General features: G+C 56.7%; 4 protein-coding genes across 4 annotated transcripts; 1 reads left to right on the top strand and 3 right to left on the bottom strand.

Moving 5' to 3' along the window:
- Positions 1–646: 646 nt before the first annotated feature.
- Positions 647–3,106, bottom strand: LOC135403444 (bone morphogenetic protein 2-like). Its single transcript, XM_064637506.1, has 5 exons — positions 2,729–3,106; positions 2,473–2,609; positions 2,047–2,169; positions 1,411–1,609; positions 647–1,053 (listed from the first exon to the last, which is right to left on the bottom strand). Exons 1-5 carry the CDS (start codon positions 2,988–2,990, stop codon positions 647–649), a joined length of 1,128 nt encoding a protein of 375 aa, XP_064493576.1. The 5' UTR covers positions 2,991–3,106.
- A 1,396-nt stretch (positions 3,107–4,502) lies between these two features.
- LOC135403208 (uncharacterized) lies at positions 4,503–13,807 on the bottom strand. Its single transcript, XM_064636945.1, has 7 exons — positions 13,792–13,807; positions 12,917–13,012; positions 10,903–11,048; positions 9,885–10,143; positions 6,436–6,617; positions 5,880–5,938; positions 4,503–4,708 (listed from the first exon to the last, which is right to left on the bottom strand). The coding sequence occupies exons 1-7, from the start codon at positions 13,805–13,807 to the stop codon at positions 4,558–4,560; spliced, it is 909 nt and encodes a 302-aa protein (XP_064493015.1). The 3' UTR covers positions 4,503–4,557.
- A 995-nt stretch (positions 13,808–14,802) lies between these two features.
- Positions 14,803–17,048, bottom strand: POLE4 (DNA polymerase epsilon 4, accessory subunit). The gene is made up of 4 exons (XM_064637511.1): positions 16,773–17,048; positions 15,898–15,982; positions 15,567–15,608; positions 14,803–15,234 (listed from the first exon to the last, which is right to left on the bottom strand). The coding sequence occupies exons 1-4, from the start codon at positions 16,989–16,991 to the stop codon at positions 15,221–15,223; spliced, it is 360 nt and encodes a 119-aa protein (XP_064493581.1). The 5' UTR covers positions 16,992–17,048; the 3' UTR covers positions 14,803–15,220.
- Positions 17,049–17,069: 21 nt separating this feature from the next.
- Positions 17,070–26,507, top strand: PRAM1 (PML-RARA regulated adaptor molecule 1). The gene is made up of 10 exons (XM_064637500.1): positions 17,070–18,523; positions 20,123–20,822; positions 22,767–22,839; positions 23,238–23,350; positions 23,663–23,717; positions 23,983–24,076; positions 24,331–24,493; positions 25,136–25,169; positions 25,728–25,762; positions 26,236–26,507. The coding sequence occupies exons 1-10, from the start codon at positions 18,521–18,523 to the stop codon at positions 26,238–26,240; spliced, it is 1,275 nt and encodes a 424-aa protein (XP_064493570.1). The 5' UTR covers positions 17,070–18,520; the 3' UTR covers positions 26,241–26,507.
- Positions 26,508–26,594: the final 87 nt, after the last annotated feature.

Below are 26,594 nucleotides of genomic sequence, written 5' to 3'. Positions count from 1 at the left end.
CCCTGAGATCATTCAGCTTCCAAGGAATAGGGTGCACCAACCTCCACCCCTTGCCCCTGGAGACTGGGCTGTGGCTGAATCTTCATCCATCTGCATGCAGCCCCTCCTCATGCACCCCCCATCCCATGCCCATGGGGTGTCTGCTTGCCCATGGCCAGCCCCGTCCCCAGCAGCAGTTCAGAGTCCACAGGCAGCCCTCGGACAACAGCACTTTTAATAGTTCCTCTGAATTCATTTCACAAGTCACAGCAAGGTGGGAATGTACAGACATTTACAGGACACTGTACAGGCAGTTTCTGTCATATATTAGTGCTCTTGCTATATACATATAGTACAGCCTGCGGGAGCCTCTGCACGGGCAGGGACACCCACACCCCCCCGCAGGACACCCCGAAATGGAGCTGTTGCCCCGGGGCTGCCAAGTCACACAGGCTCATCCAGATTGATTTAATCAGAGCTTGGCCCTGAGCCTTCCCGGGCACTGCCAGGGGGTGACACCACCCGGGGCAGAGCCAGCACCCCCTTTGCTCTGCTCACCCTGGATTCTTTTAGAGGGTTTGTGGGACAAAGGCCCCACACTGACGCTCTGGAGGGAGCAGAGCAGCCTCTGCTGTGCCAGCATTTCCACCTCCCTGCTCCTCCCACCTCAGTGGCAGCCACAGCTCCCGGCCACCATGTCGTCGTACTGCTTGAGCACCACGTTCTCGTCGTCATCGAAGTAGAGGAGGTTGATGGAGTGGAGTTTGTCGGGCACACAGCAGGGGCTGCTGACGCCCTCGCTCAGCTTCAGGGCGTTGATGATGGACTGCACCGTGGCGTGGTTCGTCGGCCGCATGTTCTCGCCCAGCGGGAAGGGGCAGGAGCCCTTGCAGTGGAAGGCGTTGTACCCCCGGGGGGAGATGATCCAGCCCGACCAGCCGATCTCCTCGAAGTCCACGGACAAGGGATGCCTCTGGCAGGGCCGGAGCCGGTCCAGCGAGCGCGTGCTGCGCGACCCGGCTGGTTTGGGCACCGGCACCTTGGCGGGGAGATCGGGGGCCTGAGGCTTTAAATCTGCCAGAAAGGAGCATCCAATGCCATTAGCCACTGCACGAGCCCAGGTAAAGAGAAAAGGTGTTGCAGCCCCCCAGGCCACCCCTCCCTGTGGGTCTTGTCTGCAGCCCTCTGGTCACAGCCGGTCACCAGCCCAGGCAGAGCCATCAGGAGGTGACAGCCTCAGTCTCACAGCCACACCCAAATCCAGGGGTTCTGCAAGCAGGCAGAACCCCTGCGCAGGCTAACCCAGAAAGGAGAGAGCCTCTGCCTCTGGCTGAGCAAAGAGCTTCGGATTCGAGGAGCCCACGTGTGGGCAGCACCCCAGGAAAGGGATGGTGGCACCGAGGGAGCCGTGCCAGGGCACGTGGGACTCACCTGGGAAGCCGCCCGTGGGCAGCGACGCTCCCCGGCGCCCGTCGTCTGTGAACAGCACCAACAGGGGCCTCTTGCTCTCGTGGTGGTCCCGGCCAGAGGCAAACTGCAGTGGGGGGGGGTCGAGCGGGCTCCCCCCCAGACTCTGGACTGTCACCAGCAAACCCTGGTTGCTGCTTTCGTCTTCGGTCCAGTCACGAACCTGGGGAGCCAAACTGGTGTCACCGCAGGGCCGTGGGCTGGGATGGGCACTGTGCTGGTGTCCCCACAGCAGGGGCCAGGCTGGAGGGGGGGGGGGGTGAACCAGGACCCCCCGAGGCCACACACTGTGTGCCATGGGAAGAGGCTGCTCCAGGGCTGCCACCCAGGGGACACTGTGGCAGGAGCCAGCACTGGCACTCCCTGAGGAACAGTAGGACCAGTTTGGGGCAGGATGGAGCAGTCCCCAGGGCACTTGGCAGGACTCTTGCCTTCCCCTCCCAGAGGATGTGTCCCTCCCATGTCACTGCAGAGACTGCAGACAGGAAATTGCACTGGAGCCCAAAAGGCTGCTGGGGGTGAAATGGGTTAAAAAAGCTCCTGCATGTAAACCCCTGGTGTTCTCTCTGGGCTGCCCTAAACAGGGGGAAAGTAACTCACAGCCGGCGTGATGGCAAAGACCTCCCAGCCCGAGGTCTGCAGTGAGACAAGACGAGCTGCCAGCAGCTTCTTCCCTCCAGGGGTGTCTGGGTTTTCCTTCTCCAGCACCTGGTAGACGCTGACCTGGGGGAGGAAAAAGGTCCTGCCTGAGGGGATGACCACGGACAGAGGCATGAGCAGAGATGGGGAATTGCCAGCGTGGATCTGTCACAGCCTTCAGGTGCCTTTGCTGATGTTTGCATGTACCAGAAGGACATTTAAGAGCCCACCGTGGTTAAATCACTGTGATACTCCGTGAAACATTTGCTCATGTGATCCCAGAGCTGGGCTGTGCTCCCACTGCGGGCGACTGACCACAGTGTGCCAGTGGCATCCTTGGGCACAGGCTGGGGGACAGCCCCATCCCCGACCCACCGCCCTCCTCACCTGGCAGAAGTGCTGCCTTTTGGGTCCGTCTGTGACCCTCGGCCAGAGGCGGAAGAGGTGCAGCTCTGCCGTCAGGATCTTCTCGTTCTTGGCCACGCTGGAGAGGACGAACAGGAACTGCATCTCCTTGCTGTGAGCTGGAGGGAAGGACGAGATGAGAAAGGGGAGTGAAACCTGGGGCAGCACCTCCACCAGCCATGCTCAGCCCCTCCCTGCAGCCCCATCCCAGCACCGCAGGGACCCCCCCACCCCTTACTTCTATCCAGGAAGCTGCGAACGGTGTTGCCCTCCAGGATGTCGGGGTTCTTGGTGACACCGTCCGCGTTGGCCACGGTGTTGAACAGATCCACCATGTACTGGGGCGGCTTCTTGAAGTGAGCCGGGGGGGGCGGAGGGTCTTCCATGCCGAAGACTTCCAGCAGCCTTTTCAGCGCCTCAGCTCGCCGGCTCGCCACGCCCGCCGGGCTCGGGCACGCCGGCTTGGCCAGGGCCAGCAGCAGCAGGACGGTCCCCAGCATGGCTCTGTGCTCCCTGTCCCAGCTCGACTCCCCCGGCCTCCTCGGTGCTGCATTTATAACTCCCTGGAAAGCTGGATTGGAGTGAAATATGCACAGGAGCAATCAGGAGGGTAAAGAGAGCTAATTGCCATGCTAACAAGGTGAGAAGCCGGGCTCCCGGGCCCCCTGCACCAATTAGCCCCAGTACACAAGTGGGAGGGAGGACGGCTCAGCAGCGCTCCTGGGGCTGGCAGGGGACACGTCGGGCTGGGGCCAGCAGCCCCTTGGCAGGGCCCTGGCTGGGCTGCGTTTGCTCTCCGTAGGAGACTAACTGGGTTTTAATGATGGCACTAATGGGACAAACAGGAGGACCTTTGTGTGGAGGAATGCCGCCCTCCACGATGAGCATCCCCTTCCCATCCCGGCCCCGCCGCAGCAGCTCACACCGCTCGTGTCGCAGCCGCTGCTGGGAGCGAGGAGCGTGGCAGGGGCTCGGTGTCGCACTGGGGTCCCCAGCCCATGTCCCTCTCAGATGTGCAGGGTGGGCTCCCGGGGTCCCCGCAGGCAGGCCAGGCTGTGCATCCCCCCCGACAGCCACGCAGAGCCCGGGGAGCCGAGGCTGTGGGGCAAAGCAGGCTCCAGCAGAGCACCGGGGCTGCCCCGGGCCAGGCAGTGCTGCGGCCTCGGGCTCTGGTCACTCCAGAGCTACCGAACCCTAACCCAGCTTCTTGGTTTCGTTGGTTTTGGTTTTGGTTTTTTTAATAATCAGTTGGCTTCCTGAGGATTAAAAGGCATTCCTGAATGCTCGAAATTAACGAAATATCATGAGAGCCCAGTGGACTCCGGGTGATGGGACAAAAGCCAGTTCTTTTAGTTCTTGTTCCCCAGTCACAGAGGGACAGGTTGCTGTGTGTGCACATGCCACACTGTCCAGCTGCCGTGGGACTGAACAGAAAAAATTAGCATTAAATTACTAATTCAGCACCTGGCTGAAGCACTGCCAGGACCACACCACGAGAGACAAGGTAAAGGCTAATCCCAGGTGGTGCCTACAGTTTATTCCAACCCAAAGGGCTGTTAATTATGCAGAACAGGCAGGGAGGCAACGACAGGCTGGAGTTAGTAGATAGAGGAAACTCCTGAGTTAACAGACAGAGGAAAATCCTGCTCAGGATCCTTTGCTTCCTCTTCCCAGCTCACAAGCGGCATGGTGCAGGATACCTGGGGGTGTCTGCAGAGGGGACAGCTCCCGGTCCCCTCTCCTGGCTCCTGCTCCACAGTTCGTAACCGGGAGCAGCCAACCCGTGCCACCCCCAGCGCGTGCCAGACAGCCGCATCCTTCCTCCTGGGCTGCCGGGATGCGGAGGGGCCGTGGAGCTGCACAGCGGAACCCCAAGGAGCTGTGAATTGCCCGCGATGTTTATTTTACAAGCCGCCAAAACATTTAGCAGAGGGGGCTCATTTCTACCCGCTGGTTAAAATAGCTTTTATTCACCAAAAAAAAAAAAAAAAATAAAATACATCCTTCTCTCATTTACATATCCTACAGACAGTCTGGTGGGGTCTCCAGGAGCCCCTCCCAGCCCCGCTACCCCCGGCAGCGGCACTGCCGGACGGCGGGGACGGTGCGGACGCGGTCGCGGCGGCTGCGGAAGGTGTGCACGTCGTAGCTGTGAGGGGCGCAGCGGCCGCGGGCAGCTCCTGCCCACAGCAGGCACTCCTCTCCATCTCGGGACTCCCTGCAGCCAGAGACAAACCAGTGCATCCCCAGTACATCCCACTGCCCCCCCACACACCCTCCATTCCCGCTCGGGAAAGGCCAGATGCCCCGGAGCAGGGCGGGGGAGAAGCTGATTCTTTCTTCCAGCAGAGTATCTGTTCCTTACTCCTGAGGTGACTCGGTGAGCTGCCACTTCCCTCTGCCTGAGCAGAGCAGGTGTTCTTCCTTTCTGTCTGGCTTGATTTGCTTCCCTTTGCATTTATATATCCCAGAATTGTTTGGGTTGAAAGGGACCTTATTTCATTCCACCCTCTGCCTTGGGCAGGGATCTTCTACTAGCCCAGGGTGCTCCAAGCCCCGTCTAACCTGGCCTTGGACACCTCCAGGGATGTGGCAGCCACAGCTGCTCTGGGCAACCTGTGCCAGGGCCTCACCTCCCTCATAACCAAGAATTCCTGTCCAATATCCCATCTGTCCCTGCCCTCTGGCAGTGGGAAGCCATTCCTCATCCTGTCCCTCCATCCCTTGTCCCCAGTCTCTCTCCAGCTCTCCTGGAGCCCCTTTAGGCCCTGGAAGGGGCTCTCAGATCTCTCTAGAGCCTTCTCTCCTCCAGGTGAAACCTCCCAGCTCTCCCAGCCTGGCTCCAGAGCAGAGGAGCTCCAGCCCTCGGAGCATCTCTGTGGCCTCCTCTGGACTCACTCCAACATGTCCCTGTCCTTCCTGTGCTGGGGATCCACGTTTTTGTGTCTGCAAGCAACACAAAGTCCTGCCCCCCTCAGTCTGAAACAACTGCCTGGACCCACCCTGCCCTAGAGCATCCCTCCCACCCCTTCCTGGGGTGAGGAACAGGAATGGCACATCCCAGGCTGCAGGAGCCTCTCAGGATCCGTGCCTGCTGTCATGGGGGACCACGGGCTCTATAACCCCCTGTCCAACGAGCCCAACTCGGCACAATCACAGCAGATTCTGCTCTTTCCCCCGAGGCAGCAGAGCAGCACAACCACTGGCCCCACCGTGGTGGGTGAGCTGGGAGTGCTTCCCAAACCCTGCTCCCGTGCTCCCCCCACACCCAGTCCTGCCCTGGCAGCAGCAGATGTGTTTGGTGAGAGGACTGGGGGCAGCTCCCTCCTGCCCCAGCGGGTGCAGGTGTGTGGGAAGGGGAGGGGATGGACCCTGGCAGCTGTGCTTACCTAAGCAAGGAGGGATCCCCCGAGGAGCAGCTGCCCAAGCACCTTCCCACATCGATTTCCTGCAAAGATTTGCAAAACAAAGGCATGACAATCCCCTGTAGCACCTCAGCGGGACACCCTGGGACCCTCCACCCTCCCTACAGCCCCAGGCTGAGCATCCATCCCCGGGGAAGGGCAGCAGCAAGGCACAGCTGGTCAGAAATATTTGGGGGGCACAGCAGTGTTTTTTGAGTCAGAGTTCTCTGTGCACAAAGGTGTGCTGAAGTAGAGAGTAAAGTCTCCATTGAGCTGAAGGCATACTTAACAATTAAATGTTTTTTAAAATTAATATCATTGTTCTTTGATAATTTTTTAAAGGAATTCTCACCCCAAAGAAAAGGCCATTTGTTGCTTTATGGCCCATATACCACAAGAGAATACAAAGGTGAGATTTTTACCACTCTGGTTTGATGCCAGGGTGAAGCTGCCAGTGTCAGACCATCCTCCCAGCAGTTCAAACCCTACATGTGGGCCCAGCTGAGCCCATCAGAGAGGAGCCAACCCCCTGGAAACCCACCTTGAGCCGTTCCTCCCTGTGTCCCGCAGGGCTCTGCACAATTTCATAGTAGTATTCCACCTGGGAGACACGATAGCATTTCTCCTTCATTTCACAGCTCTCCAGCGTCTGAACCACCTCCCCACCGTGGGGGTTTTTGACTAGAACAGTGCTGAACTTGGTGGGCATGCAGAAAAGTCCATCTGCAAGGAAACAAGAAGGAAAATTAACCTGGAGTTGTCCCCAAGGCCTCTGAGGCTGCAGCACCTGCACCAGGGTCTGTCCTGCAGCACAGACTGTCCAGCTCCAGCGTCCAGGGCTGGGAAGGGCAAGAGGGTCCCAGGTGGGAGTTTGGGGCTCATTCCTGCCCCTGACCCTGTGGAAGCCCCAGCTCTGGGGAGCCAGCACGAGCTATTCCATGTTATCTTTGAGAAAAACAGTCTTTGAACATAAAATATTGATGGCAGTGTTTTTTCCAGAGCCACACTCACACCAGGGAGTGGAGGAACACGGTGTAACATCTGCTCATTCAGCATTTCCCTCTGGGTTTGCTGGGGGCTATGTCCTGCACGGGCTTCCCAAATGCTGGAGCCAGTGCTGTGGGCTCTCCTGGAGATACATTCCCTGGGCACCTCCAAAGGATTTGCTCTGGGCTGGGCTCTCAGCCCTCAGTGCCAGCAGAGTTGGATGGGGCCAGGGAGATGGAAGGAGCATCTCCCCACGTCAGCACCAGTTACAGCATCTGCTGGAAGGCTGGTGCCAGAGGGAAGAAGGTTTGGGAAGGTTTGGGAAGGTTTGGGAAGGGAAGGTTTGGGAAGGGAAGGTTTGGGAAGGTTTGGGAAGGTTTGGGAAGGTTTGGGAAGGTTTGGGAAGGTTTGGGAAGGGAAGGTTTGGGAAGGTTTGGGAAGGGAAGGGAAGGTTTGGGAAGGGAAGGTTTGGGAAGGGAAGGGAAGGGAAGGGAAGGGAAGGGAAGGGAAGGGAAGGGAAGGGAAGGGAAGGGAAGGGAAGGGAAGGGAAGGGAAGGGAAGGGAAGGGAAGGGAAGGGAAGGGAAGGGAAGGGAAGGGAAGGGAAGGGAAGGGAAGGGAAGGGAAGGGAAGGGAAGGGAAGGGAAGGGAAGGGAAGGGAAGGGAAGGGAAGGGAAGGGAAGGGAAGGGAAGGGAAGGGAAGGGAAGGGAAGGGAAGGTTTGGGAAGGGAAGGGAAGGGAAGGTTTGGGAAGGTTTGGGAAGGGAAGGGAAGGTTTGGGAAGGGAAGGGAAGGTTTGGGAAGGGAAGGTTTGGGAAGGTTTGGGAAGGGAAGGTTTGGGAAGGGAAGGTTTGGGAAGGGAAGGTTTGGGAAGGGAAGGGAAGGTTTGGGAAGGTTTGGGAAGGGAAGGTTTGGGAAGGTTTGGGAAGGTTTGGGAAGGTTTGGGAAGGGAAGGGAAGGGAAGGGAAGGGAAGGGAAGGGAAGGGAAGGGAAGGGAAGGGAAGGGAAGGGAAGGGAAGGGAAGGGAAGGGAAGGGAAGGGAAGGGAAGGGAAGGGAAGGGAAGGGAAGGGAAGGGAAGGGAAGGGAAGGGAAGGGAAGGGAAGGGAAGGGAAGGGTCACTGCCAAGCTGGGACACGCCACCGTGGCAGGTCCTGATGGCCAAGCAGGGGCTCAGTAACTGGAGAGGAGGGACAGGGGCTCCTCCAGCAGTAACTGTGTCCAGCTGGAAGGGCAGAGGCACAAATTGTCCTGCCTGATCAGTTTGAGCCGATGTTCTGCGCAGAAAGAAACAGTTTATCTGCTAAATCTCCACGCTTATCTCTCCTCACCAAGTAAATTAGGGTTAAAATCTCCATTGCATGAGCTAGAGGAGGGGGAGAAGGCTGCTGAGCTGAACTGATGGTTAACTGGGTTTGTGCTCTAACTAGGACCTGGTCCTGCCCTGTCCCAGCCCTTGGGTGTGTGTCCTTCAGGGTTTGTTTTTGGCTCCTGGTTTTGAACGGGTTGAGAGTTTCCTGCCCCCTCCCAGCTACTTCAGCAGCTGCTGGAGGAGATTTCTTTGTTCCAGGATGGAGCTGCTTTTTCAGGGGAGGGAAAAGTGATTTCTGATAGCAAAGGTCTTTGGGATGCCTTAAGAATGGGACACAAAATGACAACAGATTTTTGGAAGTCAGTATTTCTGGGTGAGATTTTAACATCCTTCTCCAGCCTCCCTCTCCCCCTCCACCCCATTTCTCTTTACCATTTCCGGTCTTTACAACGACACTGAAAGTGTCAGCCTGACCTTGGAGGAGAAAATCCAGAAGGAAAGTGCAGGGACCTGCCCTAGGGCAGAGGCAAAGCTGCCGTCGAGTTCACATTTGCCAGCCCTGGGCCGTTATCACCGAATGAGACTCCCCCTCCCCGCTCCATGAGCCCCCGCGGGGCCATAGCATCGTCCAGCATCTTCCACTCTCACGTCTGGGAAGTAAATGCTGATTCTCCCACCTCTGGAAGAAACCACTTCACGCTGCCTAATTGCCTTTTCCACTTGCAGCTGGATAACCAAGCAGCTGCTGCTGCCTGGGCAGACCCGCAGGAGGGGACCCGGCCCCAGGCAGAGCCCTCGGGGGGGGCTCTGCCGCCCACCCCCGGCCCCTCCACCCCACAGAGCGATGGAATGAATTCCCGGGCCCCTGCCCGGCTCTCCGAGTCACTTCAGGGTTCCCGCGGTCTCTGTCCCTCTCTAGTGGTGGAGGCACAGCCCTGCCACAGCCGCTGCCGGGAGGTTTGAACGGGACGGGCTTAGAAGCAGAAATACCAAAAAAATGACATCAGCGAATTCCAGGAGAATGGAATTTGTCCAACAGTTGTGGAAAATCACTTCAACACGACTTTTCATTCTGATAAAATATGATCAGTTCATGTCCACTGAAGTGTCTTGGGTTATTTTATGAGTGAACTCACGAGACAGCTCCCCAGTTCACAATGAACCAGTTCAGCTTTATCCCAGTGGGAGGTTTTGACCCATCTGGAATGATTTCATTTGGAGTTTCCATTTCTGAGCGATTTTTGAACCATCAGTGTAGTTCACTGGTGCTAGAAGGGCGTTTCAGACTGTCAGGAAGGAAACTCCATTTTCCAGGGGTCTGTTTCCAGCAGAGCTTTCATCCTCACGTTGGTTTTCTTGCTTTGAGTGGGAGGGTTGGAGTGGAGACCCTCGAGTTCCCCCCAGCCTGGGTTACTCTGATTCCATGCTCTCTGGCTAGAGGACACTTTCCTGTACACAGGGTGGTTGTATTCCCATCCTCACCCCAGACACCGGGCAGAGAATCACCACTGTGCCTGCAGACCTGCACTGTGAGGGCCCAGCACCAGGAAACCCAAACCACAATCCCAATCCCCACAGAGGCAGAGGCTGCAGCTCAGGCCCGGAGCCCAGACATCGGTGCTGGTCACACAGGAGGGCTCATCCCCACATTCCCAGAGGGAGGGAGGGACGGAGGGGAGCTCTCCCTCGTTCATACCTGCACTGTAGGGTGGATCGGAGCATTTCCCCACGTCGACCGTGACCTCCCAGGGAGAGTCTGGGAAGAAGGTTTTCAGCGCCGGGAGCCGCAGACATTCCTCGGGGCAGGTGCTGCAGTGGCATCCATCGACCACCTCCACCTCCCGAGCGCCCTGCAGGAGCAGGAGCCGCTCCACGTGCAGCCGGGCCGGCTCGCAGCAGGACCCCGCGGGGCACGAACGGGGGGCTCCCGGCCACGGCACCTCGGGGCGCCGGACCTGCAGGGCCAGGGGACACAGAGAACAACCTCCAGCATCAGCTCCCCGACACAGCACACCCCCCCGACCTGGAACTGGCTCAGCGTTTGCTCCTCTCTCTCTCCCTGCCTGCCTGGAGGATGCTGCACCAGCAGTGTCAGGGTGTTCACAGCAGTGGGACGAGTGGTAACGAGATTTTTCATGGGAGGACCCACAGAGCTTGTTTCAGTCCCTCTCCAGGGTCTGTTATGCTGGTGGAGATGGGACTTTAGGCAATGTCAGCTCTCCTGGGACAAGGAGAGCGCCACAGCCCATGCACAGCCATGGCCTTAAATGCACAATCTCCACGAGTCCCTCCTGGGAGTGACACGTTGAAATCACACGTCCTGCCATTTTTGCACAAAGAGGCAGAAAAAGGCCTCTGACCCCTGTAGATGTGGGACAGAGGCTCTCAGGTACAGAAGTGGCTGAAAGCTGGTCTGGCTGCTGGGCTGGGGCAGCCAGGAATGCACTTGGATGCTGCCTGGGGCCAGCTGGGCCCCTTGGCTGAGCCACAGCCCTTCCTCTGCCTGAGGTATCCAGCACTGCTGGAGCAATTCCAACTCTCTCACCTGCACAGGCCACTGCTTGTGGCCAGGGGAGGATGAGAGGCTCAATGTCAGGTTTTTCAGAAGCCAAAAAACAGGTGTTTTAAAAAAAATCACAAAACCACAACCCCAGGCGCCAGCACATGACCCTCACCCAGCCCCAAGAGCTCCTGCAGTGACACAAACACGCTGCTCTCACCTTCTTGCTCCTTAGGAAGTCGAGCATGGAGGAGTACCTGAAGAGCCCTGGGAGGCCGGGGTGGAGGGGGCTGATCCACTGGGAGGGGCAGCTGGAGCGGCACCTCCCGACGTCCACGCTGACGGGACTGCCGGAGACATCTGCGGGACAGGAGCCTCCAGAGGGTCACCACTGACTCCTAACCCTAACCCTAACCCTAACCTTAACCCTAACCCCAACCCTAACCCTAACCCTAACCCTAACCCTAACCCTAACCCAAACCCTAACCCTAACCCACCCATCCCATGAGGTGCTGGGGAGGCCCAAGCTCAGAGAAGGGCCGAGCACCACACAAACACTGACACAAAGACATGGCCCACTCCTGGGAATTCTCCCTGAGAGAGAGAGATTCCTTCAGCCTGAGCACAGGTGGGAATTCACTGCTGTCACAGTGCTTGCAGACCAGAGGAAAACATTTCCTATTAGACTGGTCAGTGGACAAAGACCAAAACTAACAAAACTAAAATGTCACTAGGAAACCACAGGTTTTACTTTCTGTGGTGAGCACATGAGGGATGGGGTGAGAACAAGTGAATACATTGATTATTAAAGGGAAAAGGGAATGCTCAGCCGTACTAAAAGGCTTACTAACGTAAATCCTTGTTTCATCAGATAATAGGGAAGGAAACTGGTATTAAAAGTGCCCGTGGGTAAGTCCAACACCACTGTAAAACATTTGCTTTAACCTGCTGGAGGCACAGACCCAGTGTGTGCTGCAAAACTTTAACTTTTGCACTGATTTAAAAACTGGTTTTCAGTGTCCCCAGCGCTGGCTCCGGGGCACCAGGAAACAGGAAGGGACATTTGAAGTCACACTCAGGGTACAGCTGCTGCTGCCTGAGGGTTCCTTTGCTCAGGGAAGGAATGAGCAACAAGCCAGGCGGCAATTCCCATCTTATCAGCCATTCCAGGAGTGATGCCTGTGGATGCTCTTCACCCACAGCAGGGTGCAGACAGCTGGGCACTTGGCAAAGCACACTGTGCCAGCTGAAGACACAGTTAACCCCTGCCCTCCCTGCCCTGCTGCCATACAAGCTGTGCTTATTATTTTTAGGCCGATATTTTATCAATTTTTTGCTATTTCCATCATTATTTACTCTTCTAAAGTTGTTGCCTCTGGAGCTGACAAGCTGTCACTGCCTGTGACAGCTCCTAATTTGGATATGGTAATTTTATCATTCCTACTGTACACAAGAACCTGGTATTTGGCAAACACTAAACGTTAAATTTGTACAAGTGCACTGAAAAAAACCAGGAAAACTCAGATTCTCAAGCCATTTTCACAGCTCAAGCTCATTTCATGTGGTCTTACAGCCACTGCAAGGGGAACTGGGGACAGGCTGCTCCTGAAGGCCTCAGACTTTTTGCCTGGTGAACAAATGCAGCTACTTTCAGCTTCCTCAACTTTCTCAGGGCAGCCTGTCGTCCTGCTGACAGCCCTTTCCACATCAATCCTGGGAAGGAAAAGTCTGCAGCAGTCCTGAACTTACGCAGCAATAAACAAGCAAACAGGGAATTCAAACACAGAATCAACCACACTGCAGCACAGGTCCAGGGAACTGAGCTCCTTCACACAGATGGACAGACCCAGGGGCCAGGCTACTCACCAGTTCCTGTGCTACAGAAGATGTTTTAAGTGTTAGATTATCTGGGCAACAGGTCCCCAGCACCTCTGTCCTCAATCCCCTGAGGGAAAAGTCACTTGGAAAATTTCAGCATAAACAGCCAAGAGATGGGCAGGACATGAGTGGGGAAGCATCAAGGATCCCAGTTTCTCACAGGTGAAGGGGAACTCAGAGCAGCTGTGGCTGCCCCATCCCTGGAAGTGTCCAAGGCCAGGCTGGACGGGGCTTGGAGCAACCTGGGCTGGTGGAAGGTGTCCCTGCCCACGGCAGGGTTGGAACGAGATGGGGTTCAAGGTCCTTTCCAATCCAAAGCATTCTTGGATTCTGTGATTCTGCGAACTCACCGTGCCCAACGTGGAGGAAATGGCTCTGCCTCCTGCAGCAGCCCCTCTCTGCAAACAGGTTCCTTTGCTCCTCCGCTCTGCCCACAGCTCCGGTGCCTGCGGTCACAAACCCTGAGCTCAGATCACCCCGGTTACAATTCCCCACCTTTCCTGCCCGAGCTGGGAGAAGGCACTGAGTGCCCATCCACCCACCATCCTGAACCAAACAGCTCCAGCATGAGGGACAGATTTAGTTATAGATGGACATGACACATCTGGCAGCTCAACCCTGACTGGTTGGGCTGAACCCCCTGTTTAGTTGTTCCAAGTGCTGTGTTTGGCACTGTTTCTCTCAGGACATCCGTCCCCTGCTCTCTTCTACTTTCACATTACTGCAAGGTGAGCTCAGTAAGGAGTTGCCTCCCACAGCACAAAGCACTAAACCCTCCCCAGATTCCCCTGACACAAACTCCAAACTGTTTGCCCAGTGCAGGCAGCCCGGGCTGTTCACTGGTCACTGTTCACAGCACACACCGACCCTACAGCAGCATCAGATCCCAGTGGAGCCCATGCCCAGTCCCACTGCACCCCCCCTCTGCTCTCCCCTGCCAGAGGTCAAAGCAGTGCCAAGGACAAAGAGAAGGAAAAAGGAACTTACTGGCAAAGACAGGAGCCTGCAAGAGCCCTGCAAGGAAGACCACAGCTCGTGGGTCCTGCATGCTGCACCCTGGGAAGCACAGGAAGGTCTCCAGTACCTCTGACACTTATACCTGCCCTCCCTGGCAGGTGAGAAGGTGAACAGCTCTGAGCCAAATGGACTCGCATATCCCAGCAAATGTCCCCAGACTGTGATCTGAACAAACACCTCAGCGGCCTGGGCGACGAGCACCCCTCACCCATGATCAGGACCATACTCCCAGCTGGGATGACCAGGCTGGGATCAGGCTCCCAGCAAAACTTCAAAGTGTTTCTTGAGAGCCACTGGATTTGCTGCCAGCCTGGAGAAGCTCCCTTGGGGGTCTTTGTTGTTGCCACCACTTCCAAACTAATTAAGTTTGTGGCGACTGGGAGCCACTCTCAAATCCTCTCACTTGAAAGGAACATGCATCCTTCATCCTCCCTCATCCCATTCAGTGGTTTTATCTGGGGACAACCCTCCTCTGTCCCTCCCTTAACCAAATGGAGTCAGAGCTGGTGCTTGGACAAAGGGCTCCCCACACCAGCACTGGCAGAGTGTTTCCCACAGCACAAGGAGCTGCCTGGGGCTCCAGTTGTGTGTCTGGTCAGTGGGACTGAGCCCTGGAGCCAGGAGGAGGCATCTCTCTTCCTAGCTGCTAAATCCATGTAGGAAAGCACCAGTTAAGTCCAAGTAGGAAGGCACTAGAGCCCTGGAAGCAGGCACTGCTGGCACTCCTGTGCTGTCAGGGACTCTCTGGCCTGATCTGATGGATCTGGCCGAGGGCAGCAGATTCCTGAATACAGGATGCACGAGGCTCCTCATGCATCCTCGGGATCTCCACACCCACTTGGCCAAGGGCACGTGGCAGGGGACAGATCCTGCTCCCAGGGAAAATGGTTTTGCCAGATTGAGGAGTGAGAGCACACAAGTAACACATCAGATACTGCTCTGGCATTCAAAATGGGGGTCGAGGGGCTGGGTTTTTCCTGGCTACAGTCACTTGCAGGTGCAGCAATCACAGACATAGAAGCTGCACAGCCCCCAGAACAAGCTGAGTCTCCTTAGAGCTCATCCCCAGTTCCTGGAGGCAGCTGGGCTCCTCTGGGACAGATGCCTCGAGGAAACAATTAGCAAAACCAAAGTGCTATGAGAAGGCATCCTGCCAAAAACACACCAAGCTACAGGAACCTCATCCCCTCCAGCCCAGCCCAGAAATCAGCACAGATGCTCAACAACAACAAAAAAATAAAAATTTAATTGTGTTAAGAGACAAACATATATAACAAAACCCACATTTCCATTAAAAAAAAATTCCCTGTGCCTGGGCACCTGAGCTGAGCCACTCTCTGCTCACAGCTCTGTGGTGCTGCAGAGCACCCAGAGAGACCAGAACAGAGTAACTGCTGTGTAACCTGGCCAGAACAGAGAGCAGCTGCAGGGCAGGGGGAAGTGACATACAAAACAGTTATGGAAAAATATGCATTTTAAATAAAGAGCTTACAATAACTTCAACTTTATACAAAATATCATGGTTGCCATTTCAGTGTTTCAATTCCAGGAATCATTTTTGAACTCTCAACATCCTGTTTTCCATCTCACACCATCTCTGCAGTCTCTTTCTCCAGGGAGCTCAATCTCTGTTCAGCTCAGTCCAAAGTACCTGAAAATGAAAAAAACACATTACAGCCTCAGGGATCAGAAGTTCAGTTCTGTGAACAAATGAAACCTGTTTACAAGCTGCCAAAGCAACATGCAGTAACTCTAAAGTTTAAGCAAATCACACGAGTAAGCCCAAACTCAGCCAAAAAGTATTGCATGTGCCTCAGGGCCCACTTGAGCTGTTCCACTGCTCAGAGGGGCACAACAAGCTACACTATTGTGAATTACTGAAGATGTGGACAAAGAGAGCTTTGCAAATGATTCAGTTCTTTCTCTCCCACAGTGGTGATCATAAAAAACACTGAAACCAAGTGAAACCAAGTAGAAACTCACCTTCCAAAAAAGCAAATTCATCGATAGCTTCAATGGCATTATCTGCAAAGCAAATTGAGAACAATTACCATAGATAAACCACCCCCTTATTTGCATCTAACAGCAGCATCTGAAATTACATCACAGCAGAGTGACCAACTTCAAAAAGGTTTACTTGTTTTACAGCTGGCGTGTGAAATTATTAGTGTACTATTTAGCATAAGAGAAGTTTTTCTCTCCCATCTTCAGAGAAAGAAAGAGAAGCACCTACGATTATTTCAGCATTCTGGGACAGGTGGAAAAATCCCAGTAACCCAGAGGTTTAAGGCCAGCACAGAACATGCTCTCATACCAAGGTCTTTTCTCTGCAGAGTTTTCCTTTTTCCTTGCTGGGCGTACACATAAGCATCTTTGGCTATGGTTTCAACAAACAGCTCCTGCAAGACAAAACCAGGACAGTTTCACACAGGTGACGGGAGAGGGGAGAGAGAATATTCTGAGGAAAGGAAAGGTCCTACAAGACCTCAGGATGAAACCAGAATCTCCATCTTAACGTTTCGCCTTCCCAATAAACGGCTCTGAAAATAGCAAAGGGAATGGTTGCACAGCAAGGAGGAGAAGCAGGAGAAGGGAGAAGGCTGGGAGCGTGACGGGTCCTCTGAACACATCTGCTACACACCAGTGGCTCCCTGGGTACCTTCTGAAGGGGGAAAGGTGTCCTGTGCTCAGGGGATGAATCACCTCGAAGATCCAAGCACCACCACCGTGTTCACCACTACACCGTGACCACAAGTGCCACATCCATTCGGCTGCTAAATCCCCCCAGGGATGGTGACTCCACCACCGCTCTGGGCGGTACAACCCCTTCCATAAAGGAATTTCCTTAATATCCAATCCAAACCTCCCCTCGTGCAACCTGAGGCCATTTCCTCTCGTCCCATCACCTGCTCCCTGGGAGCAGAGCCCGAGCCCCTCCCGGCTCCCCCCTCCTGTCAGGGGGTTGCAGAGCCAGAAGGTCCCCCCTGAGCCTCCTTTCCTCCAGGCCGAGCCCCCCCAGCTCCCTCAGCTCTCCTGGTGCTCCAGCCCCTTCCCCAGCTCGCTCCGGGAGCTCTGAGCCGCCGCGGGCCGGGGGATCCCCCGCACCCGGGGGAGAAGGAGAAACCTCCCGCGAGGGCCAAGCAGCGGCTCCGCACCCCGCAGCGCTCCGGTCCCCGGGCCGCCCCTCACCGTGGCCCGCGCCAGCACGAACACGGCCTCCTGGCTGGCCAGGGTGACGTCCGGGTCCGCCTTCACCAGCGCCTTCACCCGCGCCAGCGGCAGCCGCGCCAGGCGGGCCGGCCCCGGGCACTGCGGCCCCGCGCCCGCCGCCTCCTCCCCGCCGGGCCCCGCCGCCGCCTCCGCGGGCCCCGAACCCGGCCCCGGGCCCGGCACCGCCGCCGCCGCCATCCCGGCCCAGCGCTGCGCCTGCGCGGGGCCCGCGGGGCAGGGCCGGGCCTGGCGGGGCTGAGGGAGCCGGGGGTGTGTGTGCGCCCAGCACGGCCCCGGAGCGCCCCGGACACCGGGCCTTGTGCCCCCCGGCACCCCAGACGCGGCCCCTGAGCTCCCCGCACCCCCAAACGCGGCCCCCCTGAGCTCCCCTCACCCCGTCCCCCAGCACAGCCCCTGCGCTCTCATCACCCCCAAGCACGGCCCCTGAGCTCCCCTCACCACCAAACTCGGCCCCTGCGCTCTCATCACCCCCAAGCACGGCCCCTGAGCTCCTCTCACCCCCAAGCACGGCCCCTCATTCTCCTGCTCACCCCGTCCCCCAGCACAGCCCCTGCGCTCTCGTCTCTCCCAAACACGGCCCCTGAGCTCCCCCATCCCTGTCCTCCCCCAAAATGGCTTTCAGGGCCTCCCCTCCACCCCTCGTCCCCAAACGCGGATCTTGGGCCTCCGTGTCCCCCCAGACAGGGCTGTGCTGTCCCTGTGGCAGCAGCAGGAGCAGTGGGGCAGGTGGGGATGGGGACCCACCTCTCCGAGGAGGTGGCTGTCACCACTGTCTGCCTGCCCTGTGCCCCCGTGTCGGCTCCCTGTGGGTCCTGTGTGGGACCTCCTGACAACTCCTTTCCATCCCACCTCCAGCAGGTGGGATCAAACCCTCCAGTGCCTGCCTTGGGCACCCTCCACAGGACCCCCAGGACCACCACCCTTGGCCAACGGGTGCTCATCCCAGCCTTCTCCATGTCCACAACCTTTGTCCTATCCTTTAATTTGCAGCAAGAGCCACTGCAGGCACTGCTGATGGGACACCTTCCCAAAGGACTGGAGGGACACGCCACCCTGGAGCAGGGAAGTCAGCATCCACCAGCCAGCCAGAGCAACCCTGCCCAGGGCTTGACCTCTCAGACCATTCCTGCCTCTGAGGCAACAGTTGACATCAGGATGTTTCAACACAGCAATGGCCCAATGCAGAACCGCTCTGTGCAGACCTTCCCCTGCCTTCCCAGAGGAGTTTGTGTGGGGCTGTTTTGCTATGTGACCCCCCACAAATCACTTCCACCCTCTGCAGGTCCCCTGTGGCTCTGAGACCTGACCTGCAGAGGGTTCACATCGGCCACTATCAGATGAGGACATTGCCCACCCTCCCAGGTCCATCCCTCACATCCTGCAGTGTGTTCCCAAAACCCAGGCTCTTCTCTGGATGAGACTTTTCTGGGCAGCAGAGCTTGGTGGGCTGCAAGCTTCCAACAGCAGCAGAGCCAAGCTCGTGGTCCTCCAAGAGCCGCTCCTCCTCCTCCTGTCTCTCCTCCCCCTGGTGCTGTCTCACCATCAGGCTACAGCGACTTCCTGGCATTGCACACAGGTCCTCACCAGCCGTTAGGAAAGAGCTTCTGGTTTCAGGGGAGGGGGACCTCAGAGAGGCTCATCCTGGAATGCCTCGGGTGGTCTTTAGCAAGGAGGTGAGCACACAGGAAAGCATCCACTGATGGAAAATGGTGAGTAAGAACCAGACTTGGGCTGTGCTGGACATGGGGAGGGGACACTGGGAGTGGAGCTGTGTCTCCTGGTTGGGAAGGCTTTGGGGATGTCCTTGTGAGGGACAGAATCCATCTGAGACCCTCGCTCCTCCTGGAAGGCAAAGTCTCCCTGTATGTCTGAGCTGATCGGAGCTTCAAAGGTCTCTGACCTGTTCCTGGGCTCAGTGGGAGTTTTGCTGGATGAAGTTGGGATGGATATAAACATCTGGGAAAAGAGGAGGCTACACTCCCACTGAGTCCAGGAGAGCTCCACCGGCACAAAATACATTGGAAAACCTGGAATTCGTCACAGTCACAGTGGTGCTGTATCCCACAGGTACACCTGAGAGCTCTGGGCAAGTCCCAGTTCATGGAACATCCCCAAAATCGATGGTTACAAACCACTGAGTCATTCAAGTGCCAAAAATCCCAGCAGCATGTTTGGGAATCTAGAAAAAGTTGGGTTTTTTTCACTAGTCTGGGTGAAAGCCCCGCTGCCTGGTGTGCAGGAAACAGCACATTCACTCTGCTTCACCTCAGGCTATGCCAAATGCTGCATGTGAGGGTTTACCAGGGGAATTGGGGCATCTGCCTGGAGAACTTGTGCTTATGTAGGTATACATATACATTTGATCAGTTATGTCTAAAAACACTGCACCAGCTTCTCTCCATGTCAGCCCTTCCCTTGTGAAAGAAAAAATTACGCAAGTACAAACCCAAACTGAAATCCCAGAAGAAGAACAACTTCAAAATCAAAGCCTACAGCTCCAGCAGAGCAGCAGCTCTGGTGCAAAGAAACACTGTGGTCTGGGGACGGTAGGATGGGAGAAAGATGGGGAGGGGAAGGTGATCCCTCCCCCTCCACAAGGTCCCTCTGAGAAGCTTAGGAAAAAATGTAGCCCCATCCTGTGGCTGTGTGCTCCAACCTGGCACTCTTCTTCCAAGAGCCATCCAGCCTCCTCCTGGCAGCCTTTCTGTGAGGGCTCTAGCAAAAGGTGAATTTTGGTCACTGAGGTCACCGAGGAAGCTGAGGGCACCTCTGTGCTGGAGCCAATATGTCCTGGTTTGTGTGTACACGGTGTGAGCTGCACAGGAAACACACAGCTCAGAAAAGTAGGCCAGCTCTGCTGCCTCTTGGCCTTGTTTGTTGCATGCAGGCTTTGGTGGGATGAGTTTCAGCAGCACCACCCCGAGTTTTCCTGCAGGGAGGGATCCAACAGCTCTGTGTGGTCTCCCTCTCTTTGTGGTTCTTCATGGGAACCAGGACCAGGGCAAGGCAGGTTGCTCCCCTAATCTCTGGATCTCAGATTCTGCCCTCAGGACCTTTGTTACTAGCAGGGTGTAATCCCTGACCCAATCCCTCTGGTTTGATGGTCCCTGGTAGTGGACAAAGGGTGGATCAGACCAGCAGCCCAGTGTTGTTTTCTCAGACATATTCCAGGACCTTTTTGAGCAAAGACCTTGTTTCACGGAGAAGGCTTAGTGTGAGGCCATGCTGAAGGAATACCACATTCCTCAGGGGGAATTTTGACTCTTTTTCCTCCATGGTGTTTTAACTAGAATTCTTTTTCTTAGCAGTCTCAGATGCATCTGGAGGGGAGAGATGCTGTCGTGAGACACCTGAGGGCAAAGTTCCAAGGGATCAGGAAAGACCCTCCTGAAGTGGGGGGCTGGCCAGAGAGTCACCCTGCAGCACCCCATGGACCAGAGCCAGGACAGACCCTTGCAATGGGCCCCAAGGGCAAGCCCCCTCCAGAACCCCCCCGGAGCAGGAGAGTGGACTCCAGCAGGGCCTCTCCGTGCCACAGCACAGGTCAGAGTGTGGCACAACATTCCCCTCCTCACCTCGCCCACGAGGCCCTGGCATGGATGGCACGACAGAAGAAGGGGATGGCTCAAGACACCAACTTCCACCGAGCACCTGCAAAGCCAGGAGGAGGAGGAGATGTGTTGAACAAGGAGGTGGGAGCTGGCCCTGATCCTCCCCAGAGGAAGCCAGCCCAGCAGACACGGCCACTTGCCAAAGACAAGGGTGTTCCAGCAGTTCCTGCCAAAGGCATGGTGGTTGCAGCCCCCCTGGTTGCTGCAGGAAGCCCCCACCACACAGGACTCCCAGCTCTGCCCCAGAGGAAGCCTTTGCCACCCATGAGGGTGCTGGGGGTGAAGCCAGCCAAGCCCTGGCGCCCTCCTGTCGTGGATTTGGCAAAGGTCAGAGCAGCTGCACGTCCTGGGACACCTCTCCATCCTGCCACAGTGCCACCAAGGAGTGCTCAGCTGGGTATGGCCAGACACCTGGAAGTCCCTCAGGGAAGGATGCTGCTTGTTGAGGAAGGGAAATGTCCCCACGTAGAGCCTGGATCTCCTGGGAAATGGAAATACTGTGGGAGCTGATGGAGAAGTGGGGGCTGGTAATACCAAAGGGGCTTTTATAGGCAATAGCATGTGGAAAGGAATGAGAGAAAAGGAGAGCAGGTGAGGAAACAAATTGCCCTGTCCCTGGCTGGGCACAGGTATCAGGCCCTGGGGTGTTTGTAGGGAGTAAGGTTGGAGTAAGTAACACAAGACATGCTGACAAACTGGAGTAAGCCCAGTGCAGGGCACTAAGATGGTTGGGGGCTGGAGAACATGGGGAAAGAAAGGCTGAGACCCAGGCTTGTTCATCTGGGAGGAGAGAGGAAGGGGAGATCTCACTGCCCACAGCAACCTAATGGGGGGAGAAGTGGGACCAGACTCTTCCCAAGAGGTGCCTGGGAGCAGGCCTGGAGGTGGTGGGCACAAGCAGCAGGGGAAATTGCAGTTAGGCATGAGGAGAAGACTCTTTCCTGTGAGCACGGTGCAGCCCTGATGCAGGCACCAGGAAGACAGGCATCTCCATCCTTGGAGACACTCAGCTTTCACCTGGATGAGGCCCTGAACAACCTGCTCTAGCTCCGAGGCCAGACCTGCTCTGAGCAGAGGTTGGATGAGTCTCCAGGGGTCCATTCCCACCAGTCCATCCTTGTGTGGCAGTCAGAGCAGACAAGCCCGACCGGTGGGAAGCAGAGCTGGTCCGTCCCATGAACAAGCAGCACTTACACACCAAGTTTAACACCCAGTGTGTGTGTGTCTGCCCCTTTGGCCTCGAGGCAGAGGCTCTGCTGCCTGTGGGATGCAGGGCTTGGTGCCTCTGGGTGAGGTGGTTCCCCATTCAGCACGAGCCCTGGATGCTCCACAGTGGCCACTGCAGTGGTTTCTCACAGCTGCTGCTCTGCTAATCCACACTCTGGGGGTTGAAACCTGTTTCAAATCCCGTTTCTGGCTCAACTTCTCTAGCCATGAGAGTAGAGCCTCCCTTATTTCCTCATGAGAACTGAAAAATCGAGCTGGTTTGTGTTACTATTAAAGGGTGTTATCAGGGCTGGCTGTGCTGTTGTGCTGGGAGGTGCTCACCCATATGACCAGCCCTGGTAGAGGAGGGAGCAATCTGCTCTCCCTGTGTCCTACAAACCAGCAATTTTTCAACTATTTATTTGTCTCATGGGTACTGAGGCAAGTTTGAACATCTAGAATTACATCCAAATAACAATTTGGTTATTGTTGTTAGTTTTTTGGGCAATCGTACAAGTTTTGGGGCCTAGTATTTGATTGTGCATTACTTGGTAAAATAACCCAGCAGAGCTGTGATGTTGTACTTGGGTCTTCATGCCAGTTGTTGGTTGGTCTGGTTGACCAGGCTGGTGATGAGCTTGATGATAAAAACAGTGGGATGTTAGCAGGCATGTGGGCATGCTGGCAGTCCTGAAGTGTACAGCAGCATGTTGTGGCTGCTGATGCTTCTGAGTACATGGAGATATCCAGGGCTTGCCCTAACACTGGTACAGAATTGGAATTTAGGGTTTTCACAACATTCAAAATACCTGGTTTGGCCTCTTCATCTCCCCCTTCCATCATTTGTCCAGGGAGAAAGTAACATTAGGGACATAAGAATGGGAAAATATATATTCAAGGTCCCCAGTGAGCTCCCCAGTGAGCTGTGCCCCCATGTGCTGCACGAAAGTCCCCAGATGAGCTATGGAGTAAAAACTTCTTGCTTGATCCAGATGTGCGGTTTTATCTCCCCACCTCCCTCTCTCTGCACTAAATCCAGTCCAGGGTGGCTCTGACCTCAGGGTGGGTGATAGAGCTGAGGAGAAAATATGAGATAACCCCTCACTGCTGCCTCCTGTTCCGCTGTGTCCCACAGGTCCCCTGAGACCAGGCTGTGCCGCGCCAGCGCCGGCGCGGTCCCCGCTGCAGGGCGCTCCGAGCGGAGCGGGGTAAGGACAGACACAGCTCTGTTATTCCTCGGGGCTTCGAGGCTGTGCCGACCCAGTGGGAAGGGCTCAAGAGGGGACAGCGAGGGGCTCCTGGGGTTTCCCTGCCTGCTGCTGGAGCCCAGCGTGCGCTGGCAGCTCCCGCGGTGGAAGCGCTGCCGCCCCTCGGGGGCTGCGGTACCGCACTGCTGGGGCTGCTGCCATCGCCCCCCTGCCCGTCCCCTCCACGGCCCTGCTGTGCTGCGTTGTGAGGAGCTGCTGGCACAGGGCACAGAGCTGCTGTCCCGCTCTACCCCCGAGCCAGGGCCAGCCCACGGGCAGCCCACCTGCCTCTCGCCCACCCTCCTCCTGGCAGCCTCGGTTCTGCCCTCGGCCCCCAACCCCGCTCTGCCTTGCCACAGGGATGAAGATGAGATATATGATGACGTTGAGTCTGTTGGGCCGCCCAGGAGAAACCCAGGCGTGCTGCTGCCTCCTGTGTCCCGGCCGCCAGCAAATCCCCGCCCTAGAGGAGGTGGGTACGGGCGGGGCTGGGGGGCTGTTTGGGGCGAGAGCTGCAGCTCCCAGAGCCTTGAGGCCCCGAAGATCCACAGGCAGCAGCAGAGCCCGTGCTGAGCCCACTGCTGCCACGCACAGGAGGGAGATGGGTTTCTCTGCTGCCTGTAAATGGGCAGGGGAAACCCTGATCCCACCACGCTCCGGGGCACACTCAGGGTTTGGTCCCAGGAGGAGAAAGCTCTTGCTGCTCTTTGTATCTTGTCTTGGCAGGTGTTTACACCTCACAGCAGCCTCATGGCAGCACCTCTCCTGGGGTTTGGTTTTACAGGTGGAGATGCTGGCCGAGCCTCTCACAGGATTACCTTGCTGGCAGCTGCACAGAGGTAATGGGGTTTTCCCTTTTCTAAAGGTCCCAAAATGGTCAGATTGGTGCTCTGACAAAGCTGGTGCTTTGATGGTTTCTGCTGTGCTTGCAGTAGGAAAGCCCATGAAAAGCACAAGCTGCAGGCTGTGCACCCAAGAGCCCCCAGCAGCCCCAGAGCTGGTGCAGGGAAATGCAATGGGGCAGCAGCCAGGGGGGCAGAAGGGGATGAGGGGAGTCAGAGCGTGGGGTCACCTGAACCTTCCTGTGACTCTCAACCACTGCAGAGAAGCCCAGGTCTCCCAGAAGACAAAGACCATGACACTCAAGGAATGCAAGAAGGAAGAGAAGGCAGACAGGGAGTTTCAGAAGAAATTCAAGGTGAGCAGCAGCGAGTGATCCCTTATCCCTCTAAGCTCCTTCTCCCCTCCTGGGAAGGGTGCAATGCAGTGGCAGGGAGGAGCTGTGCTCTGCAGGGACCAGCCAATACCCAGTTCCCACCTGCCCTGTTCCCCCCAGATCAGACCAGGCCCACAGACCGTTTGGCTAGAGAGGCATCTGCTTTGTCCAAGCAGGGAGAGCAGTGAGACCTGCCTGACTCAGTTCCCCTGAGGGCACTGCTGTTTGTGTTTCAGTTCGAAGGCAGCATCGACGTCCTGACTCGGATGATGGTCGACCCTGCAGCGACAGAGAAGAGGGGCGGGGGGAGGAATCTGCCGCTGCGACGAGGAGAGATCCTTGATGTCATTCAGTTTACCAATCAGGAGCAAATCCTCTGCCGGAACAGCCAGAGGAGGTGTAAGTCTGGAAGAGGATGAGGGTTTGCCCGCAGGGGGGAGCACAGCAATTTTAGGAACAAGTTTCTTCGTACGCACACGCCCCGCCAGACCGCAGGAGAGACATCCTCCTGCCGTTAGACAGACCTGGCAGGTACCCTGGGCCTCAAAGGTTCCCACTTCTCTCCGCACAAACGTCCTGCCCTTCCTCCATTTCTGCCGTGAGCGGGGCTTGTCCTCTCTCCCTCTGCTAAAAGCCTTCCCAGTCCCCGGAGCCTCTCGGCCACCAGCCTGGCACACCAGGCTTTGCCATGGGCACAGTCTCCACAAGCTATGTCTGCACCGAGGGATGCACGGGTGAAATGGGCTGCAGATCCTCCAGGCAGAGAGACGGGGATCAGGCTCTTCCCTGCAGGTGCCACCCAGCCCGGCAGGCTCCTCCCTGACACTGCCCGGAGCAGGTTCCTCCCACGGTCCAGCTCAGCTTCCCAGAGCCGGCTCTGCCTTGTCCCACCTCTCCCTGGGGACATGTTCACCTCTCCCTGGGGACACGAGGTGTTGCTAAACCCTGCAAGTCCTGGGCAGGGGCAGGGGCTGGTGTGAGTCCCCGCTGATGCCGCAGCTCCCAGCACAACCTGGCATGTTTTTCCTTGCTCTACTGCAGATGGCTACGTGCCCCGGGCCGTGATGCTGCACCTGTGAGTACCTTCCCCGACCCCTTCCTCCCCCCTCTGTGAGCTCAACTGCTCAGTGAGTGCCTGGCACCAAACCATTCCTGACAACTCAAAACCATCCAGCCCAGGCAGTGACCATAAACCCAACACGGGCTGGTTACCCTGGAGTGGAACCTGCCATTGCTGGTGTCAGGAGCAGTTCTGGCACTGGGGCACATTGAGCACTCCCCAAGATGTGGTCCCTCATGTGGGACATGCCCAGAGGCTGCTCAGAGGCTGCTGGTGGCAGCACAAAGGTGCTGCTCCTCTGCATGGCCAGGTCTGCAGCTCCCATAGCCTGGAACAAGGCCACTGTCTGTGAGAGGGGCCAGAGTCATGTTAACCCCACACTGGAGGGTCCTGGCTCTGTGGGGAGAGGTGGGAGGGAGCAAATGGGACTGCAGGAGGACACCAGAGCCCACAGACGAGTCAGGAGAGATGGAACAGATACAGCAGCAGGGGCTGGCCCTTGCCTCAGGGTCAGGAGGTGATGGGGACACGGGAGACTGGACTGCCCTCAGCACCCTGTCTTTCTCCTTGCAGGGACACTGACATCTATGATGACGTTGAGATTTATGGTAGGTGCAGAGGGAGCTGCTGCCCTGCCCCTTCACCAGGTGCTGCCTGGCACGGACCAGCAGCAGAGACCCCACACCAGCGCCAGGGCCTCCCCTCCTGACCCCTTGCTGTTTTGCCACCTTCCCTCTCTCCCTTCCCTCTTTGTGATTCCTCTTCCTGAGATATCCTTTACTTGCCCTCAGTTTCCCAAAGGTCTTCACGTTCCGCTATTCCCAATTATTTGGACTTCCCTGCACCCTTTCCCATCTCAGCTTTCTCCCTCCACTTGCTGTCAGCCCCAGGGCCCCTTCCATGTCCTTTGAGGTGTCCCTGATCCCCCAGACAACTGGGACTCCCCTTTCCCGAGCAGTTGCTCACCCCCGACATGCAGGCTCCATCCCCCAGCTCGCAGCTGGCTCTGAAATTGGAGCTGAACAGAGGCAACTGTGTTTCAGCTCTGCTGATGAGCAAACACCTGATCTACTTCTGGCAGGCTGAGTGATCCACGCTAAGGCCAAAGGCATGAGACAGCACCACAGAGACCTCCCCGGGAGCTGACACATGCACAGCACCGGACACCACGCTCCTGATGGGAAAGGAGCTCTGCTTCCTCCGAGCCAGCCTGCAAATCCACCGTGACCCTGCCGGAGCAGCCGCTCAGCACGTGGGGCTGCACAGGTCCTGTCTTGCAGGCCAGAGATCCTCAAGTCACAACTTCACTGTGGCTTTGCTTTGTCTGTGTAAAATATGGCAATGGTTCAAGAAGGCTTTGTGGCCTTGTTTTTGGTTGGGGGTTAAAGTCAGGGCCAGAAAGGTTTTAATATCTCCCCATTCCCAGAGGATCCTGAGTCT

Source organism: Pseudopipra pipra, chromosome 27 (assembly GCF_036250125.1).
Source record: "Pseudopipra pipra isolate bDixPip1 chromosome 27, bDixPip1.hap1, whole genome shotgun sequence".
NCBI lineage: Eukaryota > Metazoa > Chordata > Aves > Passeriformes > Pipridae > Pseudopipra > Pseudopipra pipra.
Note: the sequence above shows the minus strand (reverse complement) of the source record. Positions and strands in the feature narration are given on the sequence as shown.